Here is a 20678-nt window from a genome sequence, read left to right as displayed (position 1 = left end):
ACGGCATCGGTGACGGTTGCCCCGGCCCCAGACCACCCCCTTGCCCCAGGTTACGCTGGGATGCGGAGATGTCGCGCTAGTTTGCTACCTACCTTAGTTGTTGGTGAAAGCTGGAGGTGTTCATTCGGTGTACCTATGCATATGTGTGTGTGCGTGTGTGTGTGTGTGTGTGTGTGTGTGTGTGTGTGTGTGTGCCAGGACCTGCGCGTGTCAAGAACGAGGTACTGGTAGGCACTGACGCAGAGGTAACAGAGTTGAGGTCGATTTGGAGAAGCGCCCGTTAAGGTTCACGGCCAGGACCTTCTCCAATCTCCATAATTTTGAGCAACGTGGGCACGCGGGGAAATTTACCAGGGTTGGGAGTTTCAAGGCGGAGTTTGCGGGTGTGTGTGTGTGTTTGTGTGTGTGTGGAAGACTGTGGGTGTTCGGCTCATCAACACCGACGAGCGACACGGCAATGAATGGAGACGTCAAGGACGTGCGTGTCGGTGAATTCCATGATGATCAAATTGTTGGCTAAGCTGCTGGAACTCGCGGCGAGGGAGGAGAGACCCGTGTTGACAAGAATCAGTCACACGGCAACTCGGTTACCATTGCCTGAAAGTTGGTTAGCCTTGTGCAGAGCCAGAACGTACGTGAGGCCTCTGAACTTCCCTATTAACCGCTTGCTGAAAACGATTCATGAAAAATGTTCGGCTGTCTTGTTTCCCGTAAAGTAGAAATATCGACAAGCGGGGGGGAAGTGAATGGACGCTCTCAAACATTGGCCACATTGGCGTGTCATTGCCCACCGAAGTGCTCGGCAACGCGCTTCGTAAAAGATGTCAATTGCGCTTCATCTCCGCCGTAGCACTAGCATGACTTTGTGATCCTCTGGTTTCTACTCTATTTCTCCAGCATGGGTATCCATTCCATCTTGGTATTTTTTCTTTGATTCCGTGATGACCCGTCTGCTTCAATATTGTACCTTGGCCGACAGAGGTACCCACGTACCTTACCTTACCTTGGCGAAATGGCCAAAGTAAGGTACGTACTCTCGGGTGCAAGCAGAGTATAGAGATACGTACCGGATGAAATCACTCTAATTGGACCGACCGACGTCCCGTACCCACTTATTACAGCCAATCTTGTCACAGGCAAGACTGGCACAAGATTGGAGGAGAATCAAGCTTTAGCGTCTGGCCTATGCGCTCCAATGAAAGCCGTTGCCGTAGAACAGTGTCTCCATATTGACCGGTGACGGCCCCGCTATTTCCTCTCCTCTCCTCACCTTGCTTCCAGGCACGTACCTCAACCACTTCACCTCGGGTCTTGGCCTCCCAAAAGCAAAAGAAATGGCTGGAAAATGTTCCGCATTCTCTCGGTCCTCTCCGCAAACTCGCTCAGGTCACTCCAGATTCCTGGACACTCTTTGGAGTCTTCTCTTTGTTGTCCATGGTTCGTTCTTCTTCGGGCCCGTCTCGACCGTTTTCGCGCCTCGTCGTTCGGCCTGCTTTGCCGTTCTTCGGCAGCCGGTCCAACCAGCACTCATTTACTCCTCGTTATTCCCCGGCTTCGCTTCAGCCTTCATATACTCTTCAATCGCTTGTCCTTGCAAATGTACGGATATCGGGGGACAACTAGGCGATAATCTTCGCATCTGCTAATCTTGGCACACCACAGTACGCGCCTTGATCACCACATCATGGTTCAAGTCCACACTGTACCCAATACCCGTTGCCCTGGCTGTTACCTGCACGCCAAGTTGTTAGTCAGACCTGAAATGGGTTCTGGCCTGACTGTGACAACCAAGGTCTAAGCAAAAGTACGGATAGAGGCAACCCACCTGAAATGGTCTCCATCCTCACACTTCGGCTACTATCCGTACTGATCCATGCTATGGAAATGGGTAGGTAAAAGTTCATGTCAAAAGAGACAACAGAGCCATCTGCATGAAAGCCCCCCTCACTACCGCCAGCGGTTCCCTTCCTTCAATACATGCCCGTACGTCGTACATGTAGATATCGTATGCTTCCCCAAGTACCAACCTCATACTCCGTACACATGATGCCAACATCAGCAACATGCAGCCCCAAACAACAAAAGGGCCGGCTTATGATTCCCCATCCATCAATATCTCCAACTATTTCCCCATTATCCCCAAGAGACCCTGTTCCAACCCCACCATCCCATCCCAAGCTAGCACCCCCTCCCATCCTCATCCCTCATCTCTCTGCAGACCATCCCACGCAGTCATACCGTATGCCCAATCCTGTGCCACTCGGAGCCGACTACCCCACCCCGATGCCCCGGCACCCGCATTATCGTCGACTTTCTCCGCATGGTATCCTCTATGATTCGTGCGCCTGTTGTATCACCTGCCTTTCACCTCTCGCTGTTGGAGTAGAGACTTGAGAGCCGCACTTTCTCTCCGCTCCAACATGTCTGATAACTGGTCACTATCGATGAGCGCCGTTCGTGTCAGTAACCAAGGCGAATCGGGGGCCACCCGCCCCTCCTCACATAGCCCCAGTCCAATGTCTTGGCTCGGGTATCCCATCTCTGTAAAAGCGACTGTTACGGGAACTGATGCCCAAAACCGAGTAGCCAGGTCCCTGGTATGCGATCCCTCCTCTGCCGGCCCAATATCCTCCTTCATTGCCTTTCTGCCACTCTTCAGCCCGTCTCCGTTGTTTCACCGCTTGCCCCCGCCCCTGGCGAGTTCAAATTCCGACCTCAATCCCGTGCATTTGCGGCCACGGCACACACATCCTGTCCATTTCCACCACTCATCGACTAGCTATTCTTTTTGCATAAAATTACCAGCTACCGGTTGATCGGACCACCACCACCGCACTCACGCTCGGACAGTAGGAGAGTGCTCTCACCACGCCTTACCACACCACAAACCCAATTCCAGCCATGGCGACCTTCACCAAGATCGCAGAGGATGCTCGCCCCAGCATCACGCTGAACCCCTCCCATGTCGTCTCCAAAATCGATGACAACGTCTATGGTGGCTTCACAGAGTAAGCTCGTGCTGCGCCGCCGCCGCCGCCGCCGCCTGCCTCTCGCCCCAAGCTTCTGGCGTAAATATGCAAACCTACTAACACGCTTCTCATAGGCACATGGGAAGATGCATCTACGGTGGAATCTACGACCCTGGCAACCCTCTCTCTGATGAGAACGGTTTCCGAAAGGACGTTATTGAGGCTTTCAAGGAACTCAATTGCCCCGTTGTAAGGTACCCAGGTGGTAACTTTGTTGCTACCTACCACTGGATTGACGGCGTCGGGCCCAAAGAAAACCGTCCCAAGAGGTATGGAAAAACTCCCAATCTGAACTTCCGGTTGCCAGCATGGGAATCGAGACCCCTCGACGCCGAATCCTTCTGGGATCTGGACCCCTGCGTAAGCGGCCCGCGTTTGGAGTGCAGCGAGTGGCTAATGTGCGTCCACCGTTTAGGCCTGAGCTGGCTTGGATCGGCGTCGAGAGCAATGAGTTCGGAACAGACGAGTTCATGAAGTGGTGTGAGGTTGTTGGCGCTGAGCCTTACTTGGCCCTCAACTTTGGCACTGGCACGCTTGATGAGGGTAATTTATTCTCCCAGCGCCGGAGTACCGGCCGGGACTCGGTCCTAACAAGATCTGGACGATGCGTATGGTTGACTAATACTGGCATGTTCAGCTCTGGCTTGGGTTGAGTACTGTAACTCGGACAAGGACACCTACTATGCCAACCTCCGCCGCAAGAATGGACGCGAGAAGCCTTACAACGTAAGTCAGACCTTTTCAAGGACCATCATTGTATGTGCACAGGGACATTCAACTCACCTTCCAATGACAGGTCAAATACTGGGCCCTGGGCAATGAGTGTTGGGGTCCCTGGCAGGTTATGCAAATGACCAAGGAAGACTACGCCAAGCAGGCTTACCAATGGGCCAAGGCGCTCAAGCTTCTCGATCCCTCTTTGGAACTGATTCTCTGCGGTGAGACTGGGTTTAGTAGCTGGGACACATATGTGATCAAGGAGTGCATCACGTGGAGTTTGCATGGCCTTGGTGGCAGCACCACTGCGTCGTTGATCGACATGCACAGCATCCACCTTTACACTGCATCGGAAGACCATCTCAAAAATGCCACAGGTAAGTTCTCTCCGCCTATCTACTTGTCATATGGCTCTTTGCCAGTCACAGGATAGACAACTGACGTTGCCTCCCCTCCCCTGCACAGCACCCAGAGCCGCCGAGCGCGCCATTGAGATCACTGGTAGCCTTATCGACCTGGCCCGCATTGAGAACAAGGTGCCGCCCACATGCAAGAGACAAAAGATTTGCTTTGACGAGTGGAACGTTTGGGATCCCGTCAGAGCACCTGGTGAAGAGGGTGCCGAGGAGGCGTAAGCCAACCCTTTCTATGTTCCGACCTTTATGATTCATACTAGCAATACTAACGATGGGCCGCAGATACACTCTTTCCGACGCTCTTGCCGTCGGCGTATGGCTCAACATATTTGTCCGTCAGGCAAAGTACGTTGGCATGGCCAACATTGCTCAATCTGTCAACGTCATCTCCCCCTTGATGACTACGAAGGAAGGCATCACCAAGCAGACTACTTGGTGGCCTCTGTTGTTGTTCAGCAAGTACATGAGAGGATCTACCATTGCCACCCACGTTCGCGCTCCCGAGTACGAGGGTGCAACCGAGCCCGTCTGGATCCGCGGCGCCATCGAGACTCCTTACCTCGACGTCAGTGCCACCATCGACGACGACGGCTTTGTCAACTTGGCTGTCGTCAACGTCCATGAGACCAAGGGATTCTCCGTCGATCTCGAGGGTGTCAAGGAGGGTGCTGAGGTTCAGGTTTACACCGTCACTGGCGAGAATGTCAAGGTCGTTAACACTGGCGACAAGAACCCTGTCGGTATTACTGAGAGCAAGTGGGATGGCAAGGGCCCGTACGAATTCGCCAAGGCCTCAGTCACCCTGCTGAGATGGAAGCACTAAAGAAGCTACCTTGAAGGAAGAGGCGGCCAGCGGGAAAGGGGGGCGTGGCTCCCCACGTGATACCATTTGGGAGCGAACTTGCACACGATGAGATATGAACGGCATCAATGCAGAGTCGGGCCCGCAAGGGAGGAAGGCTGGCAGGTCCAGCATCACGAGGTATGCATACTTCTGCGCTTATCTGTATATATCGGATCCAATAGACAGCTACGAATTGATGCAAAAGTTCCTTAACTCGAGGCATCGCAGTGAGAATGGCCTGGTCTAGAGTGGTGGTGCTGTATTTTCTGCTCAAAGTAACTGTCGTTTCAGCGGATGTGCCTCTGTGTTCAAGACATACTCGTCAAGATTGACTAGGCTAGGAGGCGAGAAGATGAGATAGAAATACTTTAGCGTTTCCGCCATCCAGAAGCTCTGTGGTGCCATTAGTCTGCGTTCTTTACTTTTCTTTGGCTCTGGGCAGATGCTGTGACTTACTTCCATTGAATCAAGCTTTTTCGTTTCTCCCCTCACGGTGACGTCCTCAATGGCTGAGTTCGCAATATGAGTCTCCGTGGCATTCAAAATAGACTGAAACATTGTCCATGCTATTTCCTGGTACTCCGGGTTTCCAGTCATCCTATACATCAGGAAGATACTTTCAATAGCCTCTGGACGCAGGATGTAACGAGGGTCCCGCGCGTGTGAGAACCCCTTTTTGAACCCTGACGCGCCTTCGCGCTTCCACCGCTCCTCGTCCCATTTGCAGCCATCCAGTGTCTCGCAAGGAACCATGCCAAAGATCTCTGGCATCAGACCCGTTGGGAATGAGTTGTACGCCCACCCGCAGCCGCGGGCCAGCCTTTCGGCGAGACCCATGTGCTCTTTGATACCGAAAAGCTTGCCGCCTAGCCCAAACATCCCGCCTACGAAGCACGACAAGTGCTGGCTCTCGGGGTTGCGCCGCACATCACCCCCGGCAAATGCTGTCCCAGAGAATAGGATATCCTCGTTGTCGGGGAGCATTGGACGGAACAGGAGGTATTGCTCAACTACGTGCATCGCATGGCGATACATCTTCTCGTAGGCCGGGTCCGTCCCTCCGAGCAGAGCATGCATCTTGGGCAAATACTCGTACAGAGAGTCGGCAAGTGCTCCCAATGTGAACTCGTTGTGTTGCAAAACACTCTCATCCCGGAAGTTGATGAGCGCCGGCCACATACCTGGAAGTTGAGTTTCCCGCTGCGTGCTTTCGAGAAATAGCTTGACTCTCTCGATCGCGTCAAAGTACTTGTGGTCTCCGGTCACTTGCGACAGTCTTGTGAACTCAAGCGATAGCGAACATGGCGATGCTGAAGGATCTGATGTGCCAGCCACGAGCTTTCCCTCTTTAGCAAGCTGAAAATCCAACCAGAAAGGAGGCATCCTGTTCGGTGTATCAAAGGCCGCATACAGCATGTCGCCGAGCTCAATGGCCTTGAGCAACAGTACGGGTTCCCCGCTAAGGTCGTACGCGCTCAATAGTCCTCCGAGGTGACGAATAGTAGTCTCAAAGACATTAACAGCCGTCTCCTTTGTATCATCCCAATCCATGGCTCCAATGACGGACAAGGCGGCGTCAAAGTCATCGCGCAAGTCCATTATCCACAAGGAGTCGAGCGCATCGACCAGAGTTGCCGCATAACCGCCAAAGGTGTCTTTCCCCTTGGCCGTAACCGGCGTCAACTCGTCAAAGCCCCACGCGTACTCCTTGTAACTATTCCAGCTCTTGACAAAGACTTCACGGACCGCCTTTCGTCGCGACTCGGATTTCGCGTCGTTCTTGCGCATTCGCTTCGCGCCAAAGTTGAATTGGACTCGCGGGAGTGTCTTTGGCCGTTGTGTAGGTAGATGGTGCATTCTTGACGGAGATACGGGGTACTTGTGACGATGGTTGGCCCAGTCGAAGCTGCTCTTTACGAGGCGGATGTTGACATGTTCGCGGACGACGGGAGGCAGTTCGCTACTGGAACGAAGGCTATGGAAAGCAAAGAGACCGAAGAGGATTACAGCGATGATTATGACACGCCGTTGTCGTCGATTGGCCATGTTATCATGTCGAAAGGGGGGTTTGTCGACTATTCGTACAGGTGTTCAGGATGCTCCAAGGGAGCTTTGACTGGAGAGATCGCGACGGGAAGTCATGGTGTAAAGCCATAGCTGTTCAATGTAAGCTTCAGACAAGGCATATAACCGAGGGGCATTGTGTCTCAGGAGCCGCCACGTAGCGCGTTGAGCTGGGCCCTTTGAGACGAAAGTGACCGTGGTGGCTCTCAAGGTTTAAGCCTTTTGGGCGCGGAATGCAACCAGCAGTGCGAGCCGTCAGAAAAGAAATGGGGTTCAAATCAGGGGTAAGGAGTACCCCGTACCGGTCAGGTGGGGTTTGGGGCCGGGCCTCGTCCGGGCTTGACTGTGCCGTCCCGAATCCCCGCCGTCCAGATGACTCAAAGTTACCGGACCATGGCGTTTTGGCTTTGGCGTGTAGATCATTGCTTTGTTACTAGCAACAAGCCAACAATATCAGGATGAAAGCCCTTCATAGCTCCTGTTTGCGCCCGCATATCTCATGTACCAAGTGTAGGTTACGACTATCCAAGGCTCATTTAATGACTCAGCGAAGCTCACCAGCAATGCCCTTCGGAGACCCAGTGGCTGTTTGCAGTTCACGGCCGTCTAACGGAAGCTTTCAGCAGTAGTTGCGGAACGTCGTTGGGTCTAATCATAACACGGGGGCTTCTAGCGGACAATACCGTGAACTGCGCAGTACCAGGAGGGGAACGTTAGCAGTGCGACTATTCACGGCAAGGCAGCGCGTTATTCGTCAATACTAATGCGGAGCAGCTGCATACAAAAAGAAAAGAGCTAAGAATGGTTTGAAGCACATCGTTTGCGCTGACTTCACACAGTCAAGTCGGACCGGTTATATTAAGTTGGGAAAAGTAGATGATGTGCTGTTTGCCGTGCAAAGTAGACGCAATCCAACCCGCAGGCCCCGAACGTTGGAACAGAGTGAGACCATTCTTGGTTTGATGATTTTATTGGCAAATTGCACATTTTTCTACGACATGAGCAAGATGACCGTCCCTGAATTGGCGCTGTAAGTTGTTGATCGAGCTATACTTGCTGCAAAGTCGCTGGGTCGGATGTTCCAGGCATCGCTTGTGTCGGAGATGGCTCCGTTAGCAGATCGATTCTTGTTCATTCTCGTCATCTCTCAGCGTCCGAGTCTAGCCGGCGTGCCGGGGTGCTGTATGACTCGGCGCAGAAACGCTAGCGATCCCCAACCAAGAGCTCAAGCAAGTGAGGTTCACACATCGAGAACATGCTGATCAACCCAAGCCTGGTAATCTGGGTGTTTAGCGGGAATTGATTGCAAAGCAGGCCAAAGGGTACCTGAATACTGTCAAGGTTTTTGGGGAAGAGAAATTCTCTGGGACGTGCCGAGCAAAGGGAGTCCAGAGCCCTGACGACAATAGACTTTTCCTGCAGATCAAAGAAAGGTCAGCGAAGCCTCTAGCCCTTCGGATGGCAGCCCGATGCACTCGAAGGGTCCTTAAGTCGGGGCTCAAGTATAGTCACCCCCATCCTTGCTCCCCGCGAACAAAACACTGCCGATGAAATTGGCAGATTGGCTTGACTGAGTTTGAGTTGTCGCTAGTCGCAAAGTAATGGTACTTAAACATGGCGGCAACCACACCCGCTAGAGATTTTAGCTGCCTGCCAAGGTCTAGAAAGAGTCATTGACTGCCCTCTCTGCAACAGAAGATGAGCCATACGAATAGTATTTGACAGCCGGCTATGCTCCGTGGGTGGTTTAAATCCTCGGAATATGGGCTTCCATTTCTACTGCAGACATCTCATAGTTTTTGATCTGGTATTTCCAAGGTTTTTTCGTCTACCTTCCCGCGCTTGCCACACTATCTCAGACAGAGACATTGCGGTGGTTCATCAACTAAACGGAGATCGTCCGACATCCTTTATGCGTCTACACATACCCAATTGCCACCCTCCTGTACCACACAGTCGGGTCCGAGGTAGGACAAGATCGAACAGCAGCGGATCTGCAGCTTGAACTTGCTGGTCACATCTGCATATCGCTCTCTGAAAGTCTCAACATCTTTTTTATAGTCTCATGCAACCACTCTCTTCTCAGTCGAGTTCATCGTCACGAGAGCTTTGCACAAGATCAGAGACAACGGCAAGTCAGTAATATGACGGATATTGAAGCGTCACGGCCGTCATCCGTGGACCGGCAACTACACGAACAACCAGAAGGGAAGTGCTGTCAGGCAGTCACGACAAAATTATATTATGGACACGGCAAGTCCGATGGCTTGCTTCACAAACTTTTGCGCCTGGGCCGAGTTGAAGAACAAGGCATTGAGCCAATTCCGCTGGGAGAGCGCACATCAACTCGTTACTTCAATGCATTCACTGTTTGGTGCTCTATGAATGCCAATATTCTTCCGTGAGTCATCATTAGTTTGACTATTAAGGGTGCGAATGTCGCCTGTTAACAGCACTCGAGGATCACGTTTGGTATGCTGGGTCCTTCGCTCTTTGGTCTCAATCTCCGCGATTCGTTCCTGGTTATTCTCTTCTTCACGTTGCTATCAACGCTGGCCCCGGCCTTTCTCGCAACGCTTGGTCCCAAAACGGGTATGCGCTCGATGATACAAGCGCGATAGAGCTTCGGGTCAGCCATCTCGCCAGCCAAGGACACTACGTATTGCTGACCTCTTTCCTTAGGCGCTACCTTGTATTGGTGCCAGTTATCCTCAACCTTGCTACGTTGACTGGATTCTGTGTAATCATTTGCGTCGTTGGTGGCCAGTGTCTATCGGCCGTCACAAGCGGTGCTCTTAGTCCAGATCTAGGCATCGTGCTCATTGCAATACTGTCCTTATTCATCTCATTCTGCGGGTTCAAGGTGTTACACTTCTATGAGACATACGCCTTCATTCCAGCAGTAATCGCCATTGTAATCGCCACTGGATGTGGAGGTTCGAGACTGGCTGAACAAGCTGAGATGGCCCCAGCAACCGCATCTGCAGTTCTGAGCTTCAGCATGATTGTTGCATCGTACATGATTCCATGGGCCTGCATTCCTTCAGACTTAACAACCTATTTTGACCCAAAGGTCCGCTGGGCATCGTAAGTCCTTCCAGTGGTTCCGATGCATTCTGATATCTAATTACCCGATCCAAGGCACCGCATATTTACTTACAGCTACCTGGGCTTGATCCTTCCTACTGTCCCTCTGATGACGCTAGGTAGTGCAATTGGCGGTGCCATCACCAACGTGCCTGAGTGGCAAGAGGAATACGACAAGACTCTAGTCGGTGGTGTATTAGCTGCCATGTTGTCTCCGGCTGTTGGCTTTGGAAAGTTCGTTATCGTCATCTTGGCATTCACACTACTCGGCAACGTTTCTGGCACTCTCTATGCCATTACACTAAATTTCCAGACGCTGTTACCTTGGCTCGTTCGAGTTCCTCGCTACATCTTTTCAGTCATCGTCACAGCCATCATGATCCCGGTCAATATTAAGGCAGCTGATGACTTCTTTCTTAACTTGGAGAACTTTGTGGCTTTGATCGGGTGCTGGTCTGCCTCCTTCGTTGGCATTGTGCTAGTAGAGCACTTTCTCCTCCGCAAAGGAAACCCCAAATTGTACGATCATCATGTTTGGAACGTCTCTTCCGGTCTTCCCAGTGGTGCGGCGGCACTCGGGGCCGGCATCTTGAGTTTTGGTCTCGTGATCCCTTGTATGGCTCAAGCCTGGTGGACGGGACCGATTGCAGAAACGACGGGCGATATAGGTTTCGAGGTTGCCTTTATAATGAGCGCCATTTTCTACCTCCCCTTGAGGTATTTGGAGCAAATAATTCTTCATCGATAAGCTCATTAGGTACTATCGGTGCCGCCAGGTGCCGTTCAGTTTGGGGTTCAATATATGGACCCTAAGAATTAGAAGACACTTCATATAACCTAGAACACAGAAGTTGAGAATACCTCTAGGTATGTTCAAAATACATTAGTTACTTTTTGTCACAAGATCTCGTGTCAAGCGTTTTTATGTGATCGGCGCCTTCTTCTTGGTCACGAAAGAGCATAGCTCTCGAAGTTACCATGCACGCTCAGTGACAACATCAAGAGAACCGAATGACCACTAATTTCTCATCAATTAGAGGTTTTATCTCGGGACTGCGAATGAACCCAGTAACCTGTTCCAAGGCCTTCACTCGTACAGGACTCATCTCGTCACTAGCAGGTCTGAGAAAGCTTGACAGGAGGCGAAACGGAATATTTTGCGAGTTTCATGATGGGATCTACCCAAATATACACAATTAATCTCGAATTTTCGCAAAGCGAGCTTTTCTCTTAGGAAGTTTGACGTGCTGCATTTGACAGCTTGGGGGCCAAGTTTAAAGTTCCATCACACAGTTCGGACCAGGCGTCATACGATTCATTCTCGAATAACGTGAAACAGGGGGCCTAGACCCAACCCTCCGTGAATAGCAGCAGACGTGGAAGACAAGCCCAGTGAGAAAATCATAGTACATGATTTATTGGACGCTCAGAAGGTCGGCTCGCGCGGCAGACGGTCTACGCAACACCCAGATCGGCCGGGGAAACCCGCGCGTTTTACGCCTGACGTTTACTGTACAGCCCTTTAACACGTTCACCTAGGTATTCAGCTCCTCGGCCATGCCGGCCCTACAACACACAGAAGTGCTACGAGGAACTTGCCCGCATCCGTCATGTGATAACTCTCCGACGAATTTATCTGAAGCAATCGACAGCCCATTTAGCGGGGCCCCGTCAGGCACCACAACGCCACCAACTATGGCAGTCGTTTACTCTCAACACAATGGTAGTATGACTGCGGCAAGTGGGCAGTGTTCAAATGGCAAAGCGATTATGTCCAAACCCGGGGGAAGGACTAGGATCAGATCCCGCGACGCTGCTTCCCCGCTGCATATCATCCGGACACTACCCCAGACTCCTGGACTGTCTTTCTGGCGGTAGTCGTCTTGGTTCATTCACTCTCTTCCGACAACAATCGCTAGGCTATCGACCGGAGCTTCTCATGAGACCAGGGTGTGGAACCTAGGCCCAATGGCTTCCACCCAAGAAGACCATGCGATAACGGGGCAAGACGAGCCACGGTACCCAGAGCCAGTGGCATCGGCGGAGAGACGATCCAGGGTCAGCAGTGAATCTTCCAGACACTCACGGACATCAGGTTTCTCGTGGTTTCGACTCAGCGCGGACGGCCGTCCTTGGGGACCGGTCGATGAGCTCAACCTCTACATGGGCACCGCCTTTAGCAGCATTCCCGACGATAATGAATCGGCTCGATCGCCTTACTTTGCCCCCTCGGCTAGTGATCGTTCAACAGTCTCAGATAAGGATTCATCATACATAGTCGATTTGAAGAAACCGCAGGATCCCGAAGAGTCGATGCATTGGGCAATGAGGTCAAGATGGGTGCAGATCGTATTTGTGAGTATTTTCATGCTACATGCATGGATAGCTTCGGCTCGAAATGACTTGATCCGGTCATGGCGCAATTGCTGATGTGTTTCTCTATGAAGGGTAGTTGCCTAGCTCGCTCCCGCTCCCGCCGTACCGAACATTCTTAGGCATTACAACGCCACAGAGTTCTGACTTCTCTCGTTATGTCTATCTTCAGCGCACGGAAGATATACAGGATGCACTATCTCGAATCCTCTTGCCCGTGCCAGCAACGAAGCTTGTGCTGTCTCGCACAGTCTTGACGTCTTGCTCGTCTTTCGCTTCCTCAGCGGATGTACCGGTGCCTCTCCACTTTCCATCGGAGGCGGTACAATCACCGATTTTTGCACTTCCAGCATCGAGCCGTAACTGTCTACTCGATTGTCGCACTGCTAAGTTCTGTACTTAGGCCAGTAGCGGGCAACTTTTCAACCGAATGCTTGGGTTGGCGTTGGATCTTCTGAAAGTTTTGTATCACGGTATGTGAACCCACCCTCGGTCAAAGATGCTGTGGTCAGTCATACATGAAATCGCTAAATTCAAAGGCCAATCTCATAGATAGGGACACTTGGTGTGACCACAATCTTGACTGGATTCTAAGAGAGATCTTTGCGAAGCCACTGCTCTAGAAACGCAGCAGAAAGATCAAAAAAGTCGTTGGAGACTTATATTATGTCTCAGCTTCAGCCCACGGTATTTCGCCCGGAAATGCTTTCTTCCATGCTATCAAGAGGCTTCCACGTCTTTTGATGCTACATCCAGTAGTTCTCCGACTTTCCTCTTACTCCGACGTTGTTTATAGATACCTGGTATGTTTCTGCTCATCTACTATTACAACTGCTTTGTACCTTTCTAATCTTGCTTCTCAGGACCCCTTCGTCACAAACTCTCCGATGGCCTTAAGAGGCCAGTCGGCTTTCAGCCAGCTCTTCTGGTCCCACGTGTAAGGGGGTCGAGATAGGGAATGTATTGGAGCAGTACTTGTCTCAATCCGGGTTGATCGTTTCGCCGCAACGTTGCTTCTCGAAGAAGGAGTCAGGAGACCTAGGCTGCGTCTACCCCTCATGCCACACTCCGTATCCATAATCCCACTTGGGTTGCTTTTATGTAGGTAGTCGGCTGAGAAAGCTGTGGTTGGATGGTTTCCATGATCAGCATAACTATCGTTAGCGTCGGCATGCCATATGTCTTTGTAAGTAAAGACTACTCCAAACCAACCAGTCGTGGGAGTCTCGATATTCAGAATTTGAGAATACTAACAAATCTTTCAGACCCCACTTGCGTCATACCTCATTCATGTAATCAGCACATATGCCGCCTCCGCACTCGCTGCTTTCACTTCACTTATCTTCGTAGTGTATTTAGAGCATTTATACCCCTCGCTTGCCCCATTATATTCGACTCTAGGGCTGGGATGGGGGAATATGATTCTTGCTGCAAACTCTGTTATGATGGCAACAATATTCTGGATGTTTTTGAAGAGTGCTGCGCCTTATGGACAAAATGCCTGTTCCGTAGACTAGAAAGCGTTGCTTATAGCGAAGCTATTAAAGATACCAGTGAACTCCCTCATCAACGTTGCCTTTCGATATGATGCCACAGATACAATCCCAGAGTCCGTAAAGTTATTCGAAGTCAACAAGGCGACCCTCGGCTCCGGCTCCGATTTCTATTTTGTCCTCTGAGGCGAGGAATCAAAGTGAATGAAACATTTGTAAAGGCCGTGTTTCTTTTTCCTTACCGTATAGGACCACTCAACTATCTACGTCAAGCTCAATATTGTGTTGAGCCATCGTGCGAGATGATGCCGATGCCAAAATAACGATAAATCTCCTTCCCCCAAGTTCTGCTTGGCAGATATTCCGGTTTCCTTCGCATGCTCACCTACTCCATCCGATACGAGGTCTTTATATAGAACGGGGTTTTCTCCCAGCTGTTGCCGTCTGGAAGCAAAGTTGTTTATACGTCTTGTCCTTACCGGGGCATCACCAGTTGACAAGAACTGGTAACAATGAGGGGTACACTACGGCAAAGAATGTTATTCATGTCCGAGAATTTGCCCGGCGGACAAGACAAGACGCCTCGCTAGAGTCAAGCGTCGGCCGATCGACTTCACCAAGTTCAAAGATTCGGCAAAGGCTACGTCACATCAAACGTTTTGAGAGTCTACCTGAGTTCTGGGGGTGAAGAGACGAAGCTAAAGAGCATCTTTGCATTCATGGCACCTTACATGATTCCAAATGGAATCACTTGTCATGTACATTGCCGTCGTAACACCATCGCGATGATCCGGATCACCGCAGGACCTACACAACTGTATCGAAAACACGAAAATCACTGTCAGCCTTGTGCGTCCGAGGAGTCGCATATGTAGAAGCCATCAGAGGGTGGGCGAAGCCCACATCCAACGGCACCCACCTGAGACTGTACAACCTCCCCGGTGATAGTTGCGCGTCCAGCTGATCAATATACAAACAAACGTCGTGGCAAATCACAAGGCCGCATTGTAATGTTGAGTCTACTCGGAGGGCTGCCTAGCCTCCCCGACCTTCCGGCTTTTATTGAATTCTTCCATTGCTTCAAGTGGATTGTCAAGCCTGCACACATTGAGTGTATCGGGATTAGCCGCCCCGGCAGTTTCCTCGGACAACTTTTGGCACATTGTCATGTATGTCGAAGCGAGATGTAAATTCAGCCTACTGAAGAACAGTCGGTGGAAGAATGAACATGCCAGCTTATCTTCGATACGAAGCGGCAGCGGCTCCCCAGCCCCGAGCAGACGCGTCAATAGTCCTCGCACTGGAGACCAAGGACTCTGAGACATCCACCCACACCGCTTGGCCGCAGGCTTAGAGTCACATGGCAAGTCACAACCCCAGGCTACTAAACAAACGGGCGTTCCTTCCGTGACCACGTAGCCGCCGCCCAGCCCGTACGGATCCCAGAGCTTGGGATTGTGGCTTGATCTGATAGTTACTTTAGGCTGCTAGCGTCCCATTGGGCGACTGCAAAGCGATTTTGTACATAACAGGTTTGGTTTTGACTAACAACAGATCATGGAGCTAACATGAGGGCTGAACCATCGTACGCTATCCTATAACGCGAGAAGATCAAACGTAAAATAGTAAATCAAGCTCTTGATAATTTGTTCAGCTTCTCAAGATTGTGTTAGTGATGGAAAGATGACGGGACTAAAGCTCCGGAAGGCATGCATGACCTTGAATTTCGTCTTCTTACCCCCACGAAAACCGTAGAGCCAGCCGCGTCGAATGGAATAGCGGACGTCACGATGGCAAGGGGCATCACGCATTTGCTCCTTGGTCAGCAGACCCCTCAGCTCCACGTTGGATTTTCAGACCGTCAACATCGATTTCTCGGAGGCAGAGTCTATGAAAAAAGACCCATAGTACGATAAAAGAATGTCACTCTGTGGCCTGTAACGCAGCGGGTATGCTTGAAACCTGGAGCGACAGCTCACGTAAAATGGAGTTTCTGGAAAGTACGCGTCGTGATGGCAAGATCCGAGACTACCGGGCGCCACACGAAGAAAGACAATAAAGCAACCTGCTTGCCACAGGCGGACTGGAGCGCGCCGTAAAGGAGGGGTGTGTGGGGATCATGGGGTTCGAGATGATGTGCCAAAGATATCTAGAGCAAGACGATCTTGTGGAAGAGGGTGTGCAGATGATGGCTGCCAATGAGACCGTCCTACCCTGACTAGGACTTTTTTCCCTGTTCAGAGGACACCATGTTTGACAGCAGGGTCAGTGCTACAGCAGAGGTTTGGCTGAGGTTGGTTCGGGATTCCTGTTAAGCATAAGACAATAGCAGGGCGTTCTCATTCGCTCCGGAGAAGGAGTCGGAAGTCGGAATGGCAGTTGAGGAGTGGCAAGGGACCCAAATGATACGATGTGGCAGATTCTATATCGAGGGTATGGTACATACAGAATTGGCAAGTCCTAAATACACCTTGGACATGTCCGCCAGTTCAACGGTCAATGAATGGGAAGTGACCAACTCCGTAGGTCTGACATGATGCCGTCGTAGGGCTACTAGTGGACTAGTTCCGTGGCTGGCCGTGGCTTCTCGGCCAGCATGGCAACAGTATGGGGTAGTGGCTTGAAAGCAAGAAAAGAGATGCGGGCTCTCGGAGGGCGAGGTTGGATTAGACAAGGGGTAAGTCATGCGGCATTCTTCTAGGTCCGTCAAGAGCAGGAAGCACAATACGAGAAAGATTGGGGTGATATCCAGCTTCATTGAGAGAAGATGGAGAGTGGGGTGTTGGAGGACGTACATGATGGTGTGAAGGATCGGGAAGGGTGAGCGGAGACTAGCAGTGATTTGTCTGACTTCTTTCTCATGCGGCCGCCACGATGACCGCCTTTTCGTGCCAAATCGGACAGATGAATGAATGTAAGCGCTTTATGCCATGGGAATTTGCCATTTCCTGTCATGTTTGCTCGGCGTACTTCTCACCAAGAAAGAGGCAGTCATTTTGTAAGCTTCTCCGGACTACATGTTGTGCTCCTAGCAGGCGGCTAGGATTCGAGCTGCGAACTGCTGCGAGTAACACCGGTCGCATACATAGCCGTCCGATGCTAGCGACAGGAAGTTGGCCAGTCGGACAACACTTGAACATGGCAGTGGACCAGCTGGGAAGTTCATAAGAGTCAGCCACTCGACGTGACGCCACAGTCGGGGCAGGGAACTGGCAACCGTTTGATTTGGTCGACTGGGGAATGCACGGTGAGAAATGTGAGAGGGTGTAGCCAGTTAACATGGTCTTGATGTGATGGGGTGAACGGAACGGGCGGACAAGTTGAGAAATCGACCTAGGTGGTGAAGGAGGGGTGCCGTGATGGAGGGTGGGGGTTGGTCGTGAAGTCGTCAAGAGCAAACGGCGGGGAGGCTGAGGAGAGATCGGCGTAGGGAATGGGAACCCTTACATCCTTGCTGCGCTGGGGTCCGAGGACTATGAGTCTTTGAGTGCCTGCAAGGTCTAGAAGCAGTGGTGTACTAGGGCGAAAAGGGATTCACTGGTCCAGACCGGGAAGAGTGTGGCTTGACCCGGGAATGTTGATGGAGCCATGACGAGGCAGCTAGTGGTGTCGAGCGAGAACTTGGTTTACTTGGATATGGACGATTGTGTGCGTGAAACAGGTCCGAGGCGGTGAGCTGATGAGAATGATACGCCCGCCAGTCGGGGAAACACTGAGAGAGAGGGGGAAGTGAGAGAGAGGGAGAGGGTGCGTAGCCGTTCAAGTCACCGGGAAAGTCGTCTTAGGTGGTCCATGATTCATGATTTGATGTGTCTGTAGAGGCATCACGTCTGATTTGGAATACCGAGCTTGTTCGGTGTGCGAGGAGTGTCAAGAACCTGTCAAGAATGATGGCAAAGCCAAGGTGTTAGTTACATAGGTTTGGAGACATGTATCTTTTCTATCTCATTTTCAGGCGTAGACGCGCGATGCGCCGGCCTTTCGCGTTTGGCCCCGCCAGTCTTTAAAGAGCATGCCGTGGTTCAGACGACATGGAGCTCCCCATGAGAAGATGCGGGCTCTACTGGGATGTTTCACTCGAGCAGCGAGCTGCAAAGCTTGGAGGATGTATCCGTATCCGCAGGTTGGTAAGTACCTAAGCACCTAAGGTATCTTCGGGGGGAGGCAAAGAAAGGAGAAGGACAAGCGGGCAAACCTAGTCGTTGCAGGGATCAGCGTGGGCGATGGCGGACGGCGGGCCGCGCGGAGAGGTGGACGAGCCTTGCTTCAAGGTCAAGGTTCAAGCTACCCTTATCCACGAAGCGATTGCGACGACGAAGGGGGAGGTGACTGAAAGCAATACTCTGTCCGGAGTATGGTGGTTTGACAGGAAGTTGAACGACGTTGGCGTAGCAGCCTCCCTGCAGCATCGGACCTTTCCCGGGCATCTTTGTGTGATGTGACCGTGCGACCACGGGGTAGAGCTTGTGCGAGAAAGCACGACAGGTACGATTTCGTCTTGGCTCGCAACCAACGCGGGTTCGAGGGAAGCCGACGATAGAGTAGACAGGAGGTGGCTTGCTGCTGCCGGGGCACTGCGCGGCGCGCTGCCATCTGCTCCCAAGGCACGGATATGGCTGGCGTCATCGGGTTAAGCCAGGCCTGGCCAATGCGGTTCACCGAAAGAAGGCGACTGTCGTCGGGTAGCTGCATTATGCTGGCCTTGTCCCAAAAGGAGCCGGCGAGACGGGTGGCTACTGGCCGAAGCTGCAAAGGGGTCTCAAAGAGGAGGCAGATGCAGGTTTGACTGGGGCAGAAAGGGTTCGGATGGACCGCCGCGGAGGAGAAACAGGCCAGGAAAACTGTCCGATGAGCAACAAATCCTTGAGAGAAGAGAGGCACCGACTGGGCACTGCCGGCCGGGGCAAAGATGACAAAACCAGCACCTAGCCACTTGCTGGAGGTGTCGTTGTCTCGGTAGCTGAACCCCTGCGCTGCGAGGCGAGCCAGCCAGATGGCAGAGGATTGAGGACGGGAGTGTCAACATGTCAAGAAAGGCCATCATGCGGATAGGCAGCGAAGACGGGGTATGTTCTGCGGGTTTGACAGAACCTCGTCGAGTTGCTTGATGATAGCACGTCCTTTGGGTTATAGGAGAGACATGCGTCCGTCGGAAGCTGGAGACGCCATCGGCCGAGAATCGGGCTGGCCAAGGCCCCCAGGACTTTGCGATACCTACTGAGAGGGTCTTGTGACATCGCGAGGTGAAGTCTTGAAAAGCCACCGGGTTGGTAAAGAATAGCAAACACTGTATGGTACTTGGTCGGCGTGGGGATGTCGAAATGTAAGAAGAACGACAAAGATCAGCACGCACGAACAGGGCGGGAGGGAGCCAAGACAACGATCGGACTGAGCAATGCGCCGGTCTCTCATGACTTTTGGGTAACTAACATTAATTACCAACTACATTGCTACTTGACCTATTCGTACATGATCGTTACTTGCTACCTCTTACTCGTTGAGCTTTGCTGCAGCAATCAACCCTATCTTGCTCGTCTAGCCTAGTCTTGTCTCTTCTCTTCTGTCTCGTCTGCGTGTCTCTCCAGACACTGGGCACTGAGAGAGGTATTCCCCGTCGGGCGGCTGTATGCGTAAATACACTCTAATACTGCGTAGCACGAGCGATATGCGGGTGTGTGTCTGCGTGGGGTGGGATTCATCGCGTCGGGTTGCGTTTGATGTCGCACAGCTGCAACTCTGGAGCGGCGACGAGTCGCGCGCGGCCCCGCGCCTTGCCCGACATGGCAGGTTAAGCTTGTAGGGAGCAGGCCACAGTTGAAGTGCCCACGGCCCTTCTGGGTTGCTTTTCTCACGGGTGACTGACGAGTCAAGATTGTCGAGTGACGGTTTTGATGTAACTCTCTGTGTCCTTGGGACGAGACGTCGCGCTGCAGTTGAAGGGTAAGGTAGTAACGCAGCAGGTGAAAGACCAAGACCCGTGATGCTAGATGGGCTCGAGATAGGCGAGACACTGGGCGGGCCCCTTCGGGCTTGCCATGAACATTGAGTGAACCCTGCGATGCAAGATCAGAGAGATGAGGGAAAAAAAAGCAAGTTATTGAGAGACATGGGCGGCTTTAGGGGTTCGTCGGCATGGGCCATGATTGGTGCTGATGATGTTATTGACGGACTCTGATATCGAATACTCCTGCCATTCGAGGTCTTGGAACTCAAATACGACCCCAATGCGTCGAACATCTGAGATGCGAATCCAAGATGCATATCATTGACTGAGACTCTCATCGATACGAGTGGTGCGAGTCGACGTAAGGTAGTTTTGAAAACGCGAGGCAAGCAGACCAATGTTTGCTGGAGGGGTCCCCATCGTCAAGATGTCGCACAGGGCGCCAGGCGCCTGAAAAGGGTCCCAGCATGCTGGTTGCCACTGTGACACGGGTGCTCAGAGCAGCGGGTGGCCTCACAGTCATTGACAAACGGCCGACGGATTGTGGATGTAGAACTTGGTGAGAATTGAAGTCGGATTCATAAAAGTCTCTCATACGGATACTGAGTGAGATGAGACGAAGGCAAGCGGCGTAAGCTCTCCCCGATCGCCTTTGAAAATCTCTAGAAAAAACCTCAGGAGTTGGATGTGTCTACAAGGTTCCGCTCGTAC

General features: G+C 51.9%; 2 protein-coding genes across 2 annotated transcripts; one reads left to right on the top strand and one right to left on the bottom strand.

The window, feature by feature from the left end:
* Positions 1-2901: 2901 nt before the first annotated feature.
* On the top strand, positions 2902-4985 carry N0V96_009193 (uncharacterized protein; the record flags this gene model as incomplete). The annotated part of the gene is made up of 7 exons (XM_065758572.1): positions 2902-3008; positions 3104-3298; positions 3445-3572; positions 3667-3755; positions 3826-4123; positions 4212-4377; positions 4445-4985. 7 exons carry the CDS (start codon positions 2902-2904, stop codon positions 4983-4985), a joined length of 1524 nt encoding a protein of 507 aa, XP_065612965.1.
* A 291-nt stretch (positions 4986-5276) lies between these two features.
* N0V96_009192 (uncharacterized protein) lies at positions 5277-7052 on the bottom strand (the record flags this gene model as incomplete). Its single annotated transcript, XM_065758571.1, has 2 exons — positions 5277-5399; positions 5499-7052. The coding sequence occupies 2 exons, from the start codon at positions 7050-7052 to the stop codon at positions 5277-5279; spliced, it is 1677 nt and encodes a 558-aa protein (XP_065612964.1).
* Between the last annotated feature and the right edge of the window lie 13626 nt (positions 7053-20678).

Source organism: Colletotrichum fioriniae (genome assembly GCF_027942845.1).
Source record: "Colletotrichum fioriniae strain IMI 355084 chromosome Unknown scaffold_11, whole genome shotgun sequence".
In the NCBI taxonomy this organism is placed as follows: Eukaryota; Fungi; Ascomycota; class Sordariomycetes; order Glomerellales; family Glomerellaceae; genus Colletotrichum; species Colletotrichum fioriniae.
The sequence above is the reverse complement of the archived record's forward strand: the minus strand, read 5'-3'. Positions and strand labels throughout refer to the sequence as shown.